The sequence below is a fragment of the Periophthalmus magnuspinnatus genome, chromosome 13, assembly GCF_009829125.3.
Source record: "Periophthalmus magnuspinnatus isolate fPerMag1 chromosome 13, fPerMag1.2.pri, whole genome shotgun sequence".
NCBI classification, from domain to species: domain Eukaryota; kingdom Metazoa; phylum Chordata; class Actinopteri; order Gobiiformes; family Gobiidae; genus Periophthalmus; species Periophthalmus magnuspinnatus.
The window spans coordinates 30,814,352-30,826,806 of NC_047138.1; the positions used below are offsets into that span (position 1 = coordinate 30,814,352).

At 40.7% G+C, this 12,455-nt stretch overlaps 1 protein-coding gene across 1 annotated transcript in view; it reads right to left on the minus strand.

Moving 5' to 3' along the window:
* LOC117380800 (zinc finger protein 729-like) overlaps window positions 1-12,455 on the minus strand; it is a 29,100-nt gene that overhangs the window by 10,965 nt on the left and 5,680 nt on the right. The window contains exons 3-4 of the mRNA XM_055225827.1: window positions 10,073-11,686; window positions 2,244-3,603 (exon numbers count right to left, since the gene is read on the minus strand). Of these exons, the coding sequence (XP_055081802.1) occupies window positions 2,244-3,603; window positions 10,073-11,637 (2,925 nt within the window). The 5' untranslated portion in view covers window positions 11,638-11,686. The remainder of the gene's footprint in view (window positions 1-2,243; window positions 3,604-10,072; window positions 11,687-12,455) is intronic.

Here is a 12,455-nt window from a genome sequence, read left to right on the forward strand (position 1 = left end):
GTGTGATTTCCAGATTTTTATTTTTATTTTTTAGATTGTTAGTGGACATGCACCTGATATGAAAATTTCAGACCCCTCCATGATTTCTAAGTGGGAATACATTCAAAATCACAGGGTGTTCAAATACTTATTTGCCTCACTGTATGTGTCTCCTTTGAACAACTACAGGACCAGCCACTGGTTTGGGAATAACAGACAGGTCAAAAAAGACACAGAAATGATCAGACAGAGCAACATCCACCACAATGACATTTGAAATATTTACTCCTTTTGTAATGAGCAGGTCCAGAGTGTGTCCTCTGTTGTGGCTCGCTGACATGCAGAGTCAGACCAAAGGTTTCAAGGACAGAACTGAGCTCTTTAGTGTTTCTGTCAAACACAATATCCAAACGTACATTAAAATCACCTGTAATGACTAAAACATCAAAGTCTGTGCATACGACTGACAGCATCTCAGTAAAATCATCAGTAAAACTCAGACAGTGCTGGGGAGGTTTGTATATGACTAAGTAGAGTATGGAGGAGGATTGTTTTAGCTGCATTTTAAAGGAAACAAACTCAAAAGATGAAAACACCCCAAATGACAACCTGTGAGTGACCAAATTATCTCTAAAAAATGCACACACACCTCCACCCTTTTTGTTTACTCGTGTTTCAGATTCAAATCTGAAGTTCGGTGAAGTCCTTTTTCAGATTCTAAAACAAATATCTGTGCTCGTAACTCATTCATTTGTTGTTGATAGTTCCAATAGCGTTTGGAGAAATAATTCCTTTGGTTTCTTCCCCCCAACATGTCAATGGTACGTCAGAAATGTAGATAAAAATGTAAAAATGGGTTGAAAGTCTTGGTTGGAAAATCATAACTAAACAAATCCACCAGCACTGGAAGAGGAAAAATGATTAAAAAGAAAAGTAAAGAAGGAAGCAGCAGGAGCAAAGAAGGTCTGTGTCTGCACTCTTCAGAAGCAGAAAACCATAATACAACTACTAACTACGCTACAAATACCAATCACTTCAATGGTCCTGGTTATATTTTTAAGAATTAGTTGTTTTTTTCCCCCTTGGTGGGAATAACTCATAAGAGAATATCTTTAAGTGTATGGTGGCCTAAATATAAATCCCCAGAAAAGGATGAGAATTTATGAAAAAGGCAAATTATTGTTGATCAGAGGTGATGAAATAATTTAAATAAGAAATTATGAAGCCTATTGATTATTCATCTAAAGGCACTCAGACAAATCCCATGAAAACAGAATGTTTTGTATTGCATAAGTTAGAAGTGTTTGATTGATTGACAACCAATAATCAACAACTTAATTACAAATGTTTATGTAAGAAAAGCTCACACTGTTTCTGCCCTTTGTGTGTATGTATTTGTGGCATTTCTAAAGTTCCTTGATTCATATGTAAGACATAAGACATGACAAACAAATATTCTAAAATAAAATGTAGACTTTATTTTCTCATTTTCTTTCTTTTACTTTTAATATCGTCATCACAACATCAATGAAGAATAAACTTTGTTGTGGGGTAACTCACAAGAGTGTTTCTGTGAACCAGAAATGAAAGGATAAACAAAGGTTAAAAAAAAAAAAAAAAAAGAAAAGAAAAAAGAAAATTGAAAAAATAAGATGGACAAAGTAAATTCCAGCTGAAAAATTTGGAATAAAAAAAAAGCTTTGTTTGAAAATGATAGGTTCACCTTTTTAACCTATATTACAGTTCAAAAGAGAAGAGAAGACAAGAAAGATTATTTTGTCTCAATATTGAGGAGAAAGAGCGGGGAGGCAAAAACCTTCAGTTACAGAATCACCTCGCACCCTCCTTCTGAAGGCCCCCACCGTTTTTCTCCTCCCTTTATTAACTTAGGGACCCTAGTTACAAATGCAAAAACATATGACGAAATTCACAGAGAAATATATTCTGTTTTTGCATTTCTAGAAGGTCACTCTTCCCCTTCGCACAAACATCCTCCCATGATGTTTCTGTTTAGGTTTCACAGTGACCTTCTTCCCGTGGGATCCTGCACTTTCAAAAGACATTTTCTGCAAGACTCAAGAACAAACATTAGTGCAGATTACATAGTTTACATAGTTGAATATAATGATTATAATAAAGAGTGAACATTACAGTACCTTTAAAATGAACAGTGAGATAACATAATATAACTTGAATATATGTGTTGAAGCCATCAGAAAAAAATCTTAATCTTAACATAATGTCTGTACTTTTTGACTCTACACAGAGGTCGACTCCACAGTCTCGAGTCTCTGAAGCCTGATCTCCAGCTTTTTGAGTCTGACTTTAGCCTCACATGATCCAGCCTCAGCAGCTCTGTCTCCTTTAGTGTGTTCAAGACAGTGCACTTTCAGATGAGCAGGTCCTCCCACACTGGTCACAGCTGCTGCTTTTCTCTTCAGTCTGGAAACTTGGTTCAGACGGTTCCTCACAGATCTTAAAGCCTTCCCACTCTCTTCACAGTCGTATGGTTTGTCTCCTGTGTGTGTTCGGTAGTGACTGGAGCGTTGCTGCGATGTTTTAAAAGCCTTTTCACACTGACCACACTCATACAGTGTAGAACAACTGTGAATTCTCATGTGTCTATTCAGATTGGATGAATGAGAGAAAGCTTTCTCACACTGGTCACATATGTACGGTCGTTCTCCCGTGTGGATTCTCATATGTACTTTGAGTGTACCCGAATCTCTAAATGCCTTCCCACACTGGTCACAGCTGTAGGGGCTTTCTCCTGTGTGGATTCTCATATGTGCTCTGAGTGCAAAAGCCTGTTTGAATTCATTCCCACACTGGTCACAGCTGTATGGCCTTTCTCCTGTGTGGATTCTCATGTGTACTTTAAGTGCATCAGCACTTTTAAATGCCTTCCCACACTGGTCACAGCTGTACGGGCTTTCTCCTGTGTGGATTCTCATGTGTACTTTAAGTGCATCAGCACTTTTAAATGCCTTCCCACACTGGTCACAGCTGTACGGGCTTTCTCCTGTGTGGATTCTCATATGTGCTTTGAGTGCAAAAGCCTGTTTGAATTCATTCCCACACTGGTCACAGCTGTAGGGGCTTTCTCCTGTGTGGATTCTCGTATGTATGTTGAGTGCATCAGCGCGTTTAAATGCTCTCCCACACTGGTCACAGCTGTAGGGGCTTTCTCCTGTGTGGATTCTCATATGTGCTCTGAGTGCAAAAGCCTGTTTGAATTCATTCCCACACTGGTCACAGCTGTACGGTCGTTCTCCTGTGTGGATTCTCATATGTGCTCTGAGTGTACCCGAGTCTCTAAATTCATTCCCACACTGGTCACAGCTGTACGGGCTTTCTCCTGTGTGGATTCTCATATGTACTTTTAGTGCACTAGACTGTTTAAATGCCTTCCCACACTGGTCACAGCTGTATGGCCTTTCTCCCGTGTGGACTCTCATGTGTCGATCCAGATGATCAGACCGTCGAAATTCCATTCCACACCGGTCACATTTAAATGGCTTCTCTCCTGTGTGAGTTCTGTAGTGAACTTTGAGACTGGAAGCAAAAGGCCACATCTTTCCACACTGGTCACATGTGAACTTCATTCTCTCGGGTGCTGTAGTTCTGCATTAGAACAAAGGAAAGTAGATGTTAATGTAGTAAATGACCTAAACACTGTGTTTTGACGTGGATTTGTACGACAAGCAAGTTGTCAGTTTCTATGAATAAGTTTTAATTTTTATGTAATATTGTTAGAAGTAACTGTAATGGCCTTTTGTCTTACTGTCAGATACACCTGATGTCACTGCCAGGGTAAAACAGCGGACCACTCTCTAATTTGTGTTTCTTCTCTCCCTTCCCCAGTACACAAGACCGGTCCAGAGGCGGTTAACTTAGGACTTTTTTCAGATTTTCGGTACATCAAGCTATTAAATGGCATTTTTGTAAAATAAAAACAAGTCTTATGTCAATCTATAACTTCTTGGTGACTCTTTAAGCCATGGGTCATAACATAAATCTATGTGACAATTATACTTTGACCTGTTTGCCTGCGTGGAGACTCCAACGTGGAATGCCATACGTACTCAGAAAAGCCACATATATGTTTGTAATCAGAAGATCAGATAAGCACACCTGTTTTGTTTACTTTGTCTTCAGTGAACCCAGATAACATGTTCATGTCTATGCACAGCATGTTAATTATTAAGAGCGTGGGACACGTGGTGCTTTTCTATCTTGTAAGAGGTTTCTGGGCTTTTGTGTATATAAGAGCCACACTGGCCATGATAAAACAAGAGACGGTGAGGAAAATCAACTTGAATCAAGCCTGTATCTGCTTGAGCCAAAAATAAACAGACTGAATTGAGAATCTGCTTAATTCTTCTGGACTCTTGTTTTCAGCTTGCCTCCGGAAAAAACTGACAGGGTTTTAACCATCTTTGACCCCACCTGGACAACAGATAAGATATACTTACAGGAGTAGAGGCAGAGAGTTCTCCAAGTCTTTTAATCAGTCAAAAGTTATGTTTCAGGCCTGGCATATAGAGCAGCTTCTTCTGTGTCCGGTGACTACCCCTTCTCTGTCTCTGAACATTGCTGCAGTTGGTTAAAAGCTCCTCCCTCCACCCATCTCCACTCTTTTGATTGGACCACAGCAGCCAGTCGGGAGCGTTTGAGGGCGGTGCAAAACTCACATGAGAGAGGGACATTATGCTGCCCCACATGACAAAAGGCAGCATTACAATAATAAAGGTAATGAAGTGTCAGTCAGCCAGGTGGATCAGTCCATGGAGCTGTGGGCTGATGGGCTGAGGCAGAGGTGTGAAGGGCTGAGGGAGTGGGGCACTGGCAAAGTGAAGACATGTGGCTGTATATATATACATGAGCTACAATGACCTGCAATCACAAATCAAAGTCATTTTTATGATTATTTCATAAATAATCAAACAAAAACAGTTTTGTTTTTACACTGCACACAGGCACTAGACAGGGATGTGCACTATCTCCATATGTTTTCATCAAACCAAACCCCAACTATTAGAGAAGAACAAATCCCCAGACCCTCCAGAAAATCAGTCCTAATGCTGAACATCTGACTGTACTTACAAACCAGAAGTCCTCACTACAAAGAACAATAAATGTGAATAACCCACAACCTAAAGTGTGTCATCAAAATAAGACCAACCAGATATGTAAATACAAGATAATTTTCTTTTTTTAATGAATATTTTATTTCAGGAAGAAAACAGATTACAGGCACATTTTTTCCAGTTCAAGAATTGTATAAAACATAATTAATCAAAGCCCCTAAAAAGTGCTTGTCAAAACTATACCATGCTCATTTAGTCCCATCCCGTTTTAGTATATTGAAGGAATAGAAAGGGAAAAAAACTATTTACAAGAACCAGGGAGCTTACATGGAAAAACAAAGTGCATATATTATTAACAATAATATATACATGTATTCCCTGATAGAACCATAGTAATAACAAATCAGTAAACAACATGATCGCCTGTTATTAAATAAATAGAATATTACAACTTAACCTCTCACATAAAACGCACTTTTTTAGTGTATTGGGCCAATTATTGATTTATTCATAATTTATTGAAAACCAAATTAAACATTAACATAAATGATCAAAAACAGAATAGGTGCTATAGTTTGCATCCAAATGAGCTGCACAAACTCCTTAAAATATCCACTCAAAAAGTAAAAACAGAGAAGAAAGAAACGGCTTTAAAAACGTGGTGTTCGATAATAAATGACGTTCCCGTAAACCCCGCCTCTGCCGTGCGTTGATTGGTTGAGACGGATGCTTGGCGCGCTCTGATTGGCTGCGCCACGAACACGCACTTCCGCAAATCTAGTCTGTTTTGTTTTTGTGAAGCTCTAGTTTTATCCCACCGCTGAAGTTTAAGCGTTTGTCACCGTCCTACGCGCCGTTTTGTAAGTTTATAAACGTGTCACATTTAAGTTTAAAAGTACATCTCGTGGTTTACCTTTTTATCGCTAACGTTTTTGTAATAATGCCAATGTTTTTCAGCTACAGCTAACATGCTAGCCGCAGGATTCTCATCATCCAACAGTTAGTTTAGCAAAAGATTAGCTTTGTTTTTCGAACCTGGCAGCTTTTTTACGCGTTTCTCACCAAAATCCAATGTTTAATCATGTCATAGCCTCATTGGTTTATACATTTTGTGATTTAAAAGCGTGGCTAGCCCTGTCATTGCGATACAGATCCAGCTTTACAGGAGATGAGAGGCTAAAAACAGTCGCATGTGCATCGTTATTTGAGCCATATCTCTGCTGTGCACACATGATCCAGCCCTGATATGGTTTGTGTCGAAGAAACTGGCTTCATTCATAGAAATAGACGGGGTGTTTGCCATATAAAGTGATATAATGACAGCTTAAAGTGATGCTGCAATGTTTGTATAGTAGGTACTTGTGCTGTTCCATGAGAAAATGTCATAATGCTGGGGAATGTGGACCAAAAAGTGCAGTACTCGGGTAATGTTTTACAGTGTTTATTTACAGAAGTGACAAAAAAAGTACAGTAACGAGGGTTGATCTGGCGGTGAGCAGGAGGCAAGGTGCGGCCAGGATCCAGGAGCGGAACGTAGAGCGCAGCGGAGACAACAATGCGGGCAGCACCAGGGCAGGGAGCAGAGTGCAAGCCAGGGTCCGGAGTCTTGGAGTGCAGGGATGTAGACAGGGTGATCAGACCCAGGACGAGGAGCAGGGTGCAAGGCAGGGTCCAGTGACGTGGAGTGCAGTGACAATACAAGACCAGGGCTGGGAAGCAGGGTCGAAGCAGAGCCGGGAGTGCTGGAGCTGGGACGGTCCAGCAAGCAGGATGTTGACACGCGTACGATCCGGCACCGAACAGGATGAAGATACGCAGACGATCTCGCAGGCCGTGTCCCAATTCGCCCACCTGGCCTTAGAATCACCATTGGAAGGGCGATTGGAAGGGCAGTTACATAATTTCCGGCGCGACAAGGGCTGTCCCTTTTCAACCCACCCTACTGAATGCGGCCGACAAACCTGCCCTTCCCTTTGCACCGTTTCCATGGAGATCGGACGTAACCGAAGCGTGCATCCGTGCACAGTTCACGCACTTCTATATCCCATCATGCACCACGGCTGCACAAAAAAGAAAAGAAAATGGAGTCCACTGCGCAATACACGTTCAAATGTGCGTACTGGTTTACCTCATCTACAACAGTGTGACATGAAACTGTTAAATCTGAATAAAGATAAGTACAGGCCGTGTGTTTGATGATTAAAAAGGAGGAGAGTTACATGGAATAAAGGAATGTGCAGTTATTGCTAGACAATAAGAGACATTATTATCATGAGAAATTATTATTGCAATAAGAATAATGTAAGAATGTTCGTTTCTATTGTGTCAAAGACAAAGAGACTGAAACATAAAGTCAGAAGGTTTAATGAGTTGCACACAGGTAATGTGAACAATGAAGCAACGGACTCTGAGGAAAGGACAGAAGAGAGTCCTGAGACGTGCACAAAATCTTTATGAGTTCCGTACATTCCATAGGTCTGCGCCCCTCGTGGGCACGTGTCATTTACCTTCGTGTTAGTAAATCAAGATACTAGCTTGATGTAGCGCTGCACTGCTACAAAATACCTTATAATAATCAGATGAAAAGAACTGGCACAGCATAGGAGGGAAACAGTGCCCTCTACTGTTATTAAAGTGGTGTAGCCACTGGCCAAAATACCGAACCATTAAACTGCAATATCCCACTTTATGTACAACTAATCAGTGTTCTCTGGTTTATAGACTATGAATGTAAAAATTATATTGTTACCTCTGTCTCTGTTATTACGTTTTCACATGGTATATTTTGTTAAAGTTATGAAGTAGCTACAATTGAGTAAAAAAATCACCTCAAACGTTATATTTGCCTATTGATATTCAATCTAAACAGAAAGAAACGGCTGTGACGACGACATCTTGACTTTTCTTCTATTAAATAATAAATAATTAAAAATAACGTACGTAATGTACGTATCGTACGCTCAAAGACAGCGGTGGAAGTGCGGTCCGTGGTGTAGGCCTGTCCCACTTCAGCAAGATGGCGGCTACACTGAGGAGGGCAGATTCTCGACCGGAACCTTCAAAAGGTGCATTTGGCGAATTGGGACACGGCCGCAGTGTCTAGTCCTGGCTCCTCTTATCCACGGCAGGTGGTGGTGATTGCGCTGATGAGCTGCAGGTGTGTGTGGGAGGAGCCAGGAGCTCAGCCCAGCTCCGGCAGGTGAGGGAGGGGAAAAGCAGGACAGGAGGCAAAACATGGGGCAGGAATCATGCGGATCGTGACAGAAAATGTTTTGTTTCATTCACACATGTTTAACACAAACCCTGCATATTTAGGCTGAGTTCTTCTCTCAAACTGAAAACACTCTGTCCCACCTTGTGATGTCATCATGTGGTAACACAGGAAGTACTTTGAAACTCCACACACCTTCAATAGAATAATTTACAAAATTGTCAATCTCCACTGAACTGAAGGTAAAAGGAGCTGTTAATGTGAAAACTACCGCTTCATGACATCACAAGGTGGAACAGAGCATTTTGAGCTTTGGAGATGTAGACTAATAATAAACTAACACAAACCTGTGAACAAAACACAACTCCAGGTCTGTTTTTGAGGAGTTAACAACATTATAAAATGACTGAAGCTTGAAAAAAAATCTTTTTTGTATAATAACATTTATGTAAATTTGACGGAACACATTCAGTGCTGTACAGGAAACAATGGTCTACAGTCCCTTAGCCAATCAGGACACAGGAAGGTGAACCGTGATATAGTGAGCGACAACTGTAGAGTGAAAAATGTATTTGCCAGTATTCAGTGTTGGAAAGTAACAGATACATGGACTGCTACTCTTCGTTTTAGTGGTATTCAAAATGCAGTTACTTTCCTAAAATGAAAGGAATACATTGCAGTACATGATCATGAACAATTTAGGCTGACTGGAAAACATCAAAGGAGTTGTTTATTTGGATAAATTTAATAAGCTGTTGATAAGCACTTTTTCAAGGACTTAGTCTAAAAACGGCAGATTTGAGATCGGTTGATATTTGTTCAGTATCGTCGCATCAACACCCCTCTTCTTTAAGAGAGGCTTGATAACTGCAGTTTTAACTATGTAAGTGAGTGGTGACAACAAACTGTTGAGCACAGACTTTAGAAATTTAGTGGGTAACACATGGAGGCAGCATGTAGATGAACTCAGACTGGTGACGATCTGTTGGACAGTTTTGTCAGTTACAGGTGCAAAGTGAGTCCGCTCTAAGTGTCTAGGTGGTGCTGGGTTGTTATTTCAGTCGTGGAATTGATGGCATTTTTAATGCCCTGAACCTTGTCATTAAGGAATACTGCAAACTCATTGCACTTAGATGTGGAAATTAGTTCTAACGGCAGCGGAGCTGGGGGGTTTGTTAATCTGTTTACTGTTGAAAACAGGACACAAGAGTTGTTACTACAACTTCCAGTATGTCAGAAAAATACCTTTCTCTTGTTCTACATCAGCCTATTGATTATTCATCTGAAAGCACTCAGACAAATCCCATGAAAACAGAATGTTTTGTATTGCATAAGTTAGAAGTGTTTGATTGATTGACAAACAATAATCAACAACTTAATTACAAATGTTTATGTAAGAAAAGCTCACACTGTTTCAGCCCTTTGTGTGTATGTATTTGTGGCATTTCTAAAGTTCCTTGATTCATATGTAAGACATAAGACACGACAAGCAATTGGTCTAAAATAAAATGTAGACTTTATTTTCTCATTTTCTTTCTTTTACTTTTAATATTGTCATCACAGCATCCATGAAGAATAAACTTTGTTATGGGGTAACACATAAGAGTGTTTCTGTGAAACAAAAATGAAAGGTTAAAGAAATATTAAAAAAAAACAAAAAAACACCATCAATAAAAATAATGAAAAAATAAGATGGACAAAGTAAATTCCAGCTGAAAAGTTTGGAATAAAAAAAGCTTTGTTTGAAAAAATCTTAATCTTAACATATAATGTTTGTACTTTTTGACTCTACACTGAGGTCGACTCCACAGTCTGGAGTCTCTGAAGCCTGATCTCCAGCTTTTTGAGTCTGACTTTAGCCTCACATGATCCAGCCTCAGCAGCTCTGTCTCCTTTAGTGTGTTCAAGACAGTGCACTTTCAGATGAGCAGGTCCTCCCACACTGGTCACAGCTGCTGCTTTTCTCTTCAGTCTGGAAACTTGGTTCAGACGGTTCCTCACAGATCTTAAAGCCTTCCCACTCTCTTCACAGTCGTATGGTTTGTCTCCTGTGTGTGTTCGGTAGTGACTGGAGCGTTGCTGTGATGTTTTAAAAGCCTTTTCACACTGACCACACTCATACAGTGTAGAACAACTGTGAATTCTCATGTGACTATTCAGATTGGATGAAAAAGAGAATGCTTTCTCACACTGGTCACAGCTGTATGGCCTTTCTCCTGTGTGGATTCTCATATGTTGATGGAGGACATTAGAATATTTAAATTGCTTCCCACACTGGTCACATGTGTATGGCCTTTCTCCTGTGTGGATTCTCATATGTACTTTGAGTGAACCTGAGTGTTTAAAATCCTTCCCACACTGGTCACATGTGTATGGCCTTTCTCCCGTGTGGATTCTCATATGTACTTTGAGTGCAGCAACCTCTTTAAATTCATTCCCACACTGGTCACAGCTGTATGGCCTTCCTCCCGTGTGGATATTCATATGTAATTTGAGTGAACCCGAGTATTTAAATGCCTTCCCACACTGGTCGCATGTGTATGGCCTTTCTCCTGTGTGCATTCTCATATGTACTTTGAGTGCATCAGCTCGTTTAAATGCTTTCCCACACTGGTCACAGCTGAAGGGGCTTTCTCCCGTGTGGATTCTCATATGTACTTTGAGTGTACCCGAGTCTTTAAATTCCTTCCCACACTGGTCACAGCTGTATGGCCTTTCTCCCGTGTGGATTCTCATATGTACTTTGAGCGCACCCAAGTCTTTAAATTCCTTCCCACACTGGTCACAGCTGTATGGCCTTTCTCCCGTGTGGATTCTCATATGTACTTTGAGTGCACCAGCCTGTTTAAATTCATTCCCACACTGGTCACAGCTGTATGGCCTTTCTCCTGTGTGGATTCTCATGTGTGCTTTGAGCGCACCCAAGTCTTTAAATTCCTTCCCACACTGGTCACAGCTGTATGGCCTTTCTCCCGTGTGGATTCTCATATGTACTTTGAGCGCACCCAAGTCTTTAAATTCCTTCCCACACTGGTCACAGCTGTATGGCCTTTCTCCCGTGTGGATTCTCATATGTACTTTGAGTGCACCAGCCTGTTTAAATTCATTCCCACACTGGTCACAGCTGTATGGCCTTTCTCCCGTGTGGATTCTCATATGTGCTTTGAGTGCACCAGCCTGTTTAAATTCATTCCCACACTGGTCACAGCTGTATGGCCTTTCTCCTGTGTGGATTCTCATGTGTGCTTTGAGTGCACTAGACTGTTTAAACGCCTTCCCACACTGGTCACAGCTGTATGGCCTTTCTCCTGTGTGAGTTCTGTAGTGAACTTTGAGTCTGGAAGAAGATGGCCACATCTTTCCACACTGGTCACATGTGAACTTAATTCTCTTGGATGCTGTAGTTCTGCATTAGAACAAAGGAAAGTTGATGTTAATGTAGTAAATGACCTAAACACTGTATTTTGATGTCGCTTTGTACGACAAACAAATTGTCAGTTCGCATGAATAAGTTTTAATTTTTATGTAATATTGTTGCCAGTAGCAGTAATGCCCCTTGTCTGACTGTCATGGACACCTGATGTCCCTGCCAGGGTAAAAGTGGACCACTCACTAATTTATCTTTCTTCTCTCTCTTCCCCAGGACACCAGATTGGCCCAGAGGTGGTGAACCTAGCACCTTTAGCATATTTTCTTTACATCAACCTATTAAATGACATATTTTTAAAATAAAAACAAGTCTTATGACAATCTCTACATTCGTGGTGCCTCTTTAAGCCATGGGTCGTAACAGTAGCAAAAGATAAATTGAGGTAACATTTGCAAGGGAATTTAACCATCTTTGACCCCACCTGGACGACAGATAAGATATACTTACAGGAGTAGTGGCAGAGAGTTCTCCAAGTCCTTTAATCAGTCAAAAGTTATGTTTCAGGCCTGGCATATAGAGCAGCTTCTTCTGTGTCTGGTGACTACCCCTTCTCTGTCTCTGAACATTGCTGCAGTTGGTTAAAAGCTCCTCCCTTCACCCATCTCCACTCTTTTGATTGGACCACAGCAGCCAGTCGGGAGCGTTTGAGGGCGGTGCAAAACTCACATGAGAGACGGACATTATGCTTCCCCACAAGACAAAAGGCAGCATTACAATAATAAAGGTAATGAAGTGTCAGTCAGCC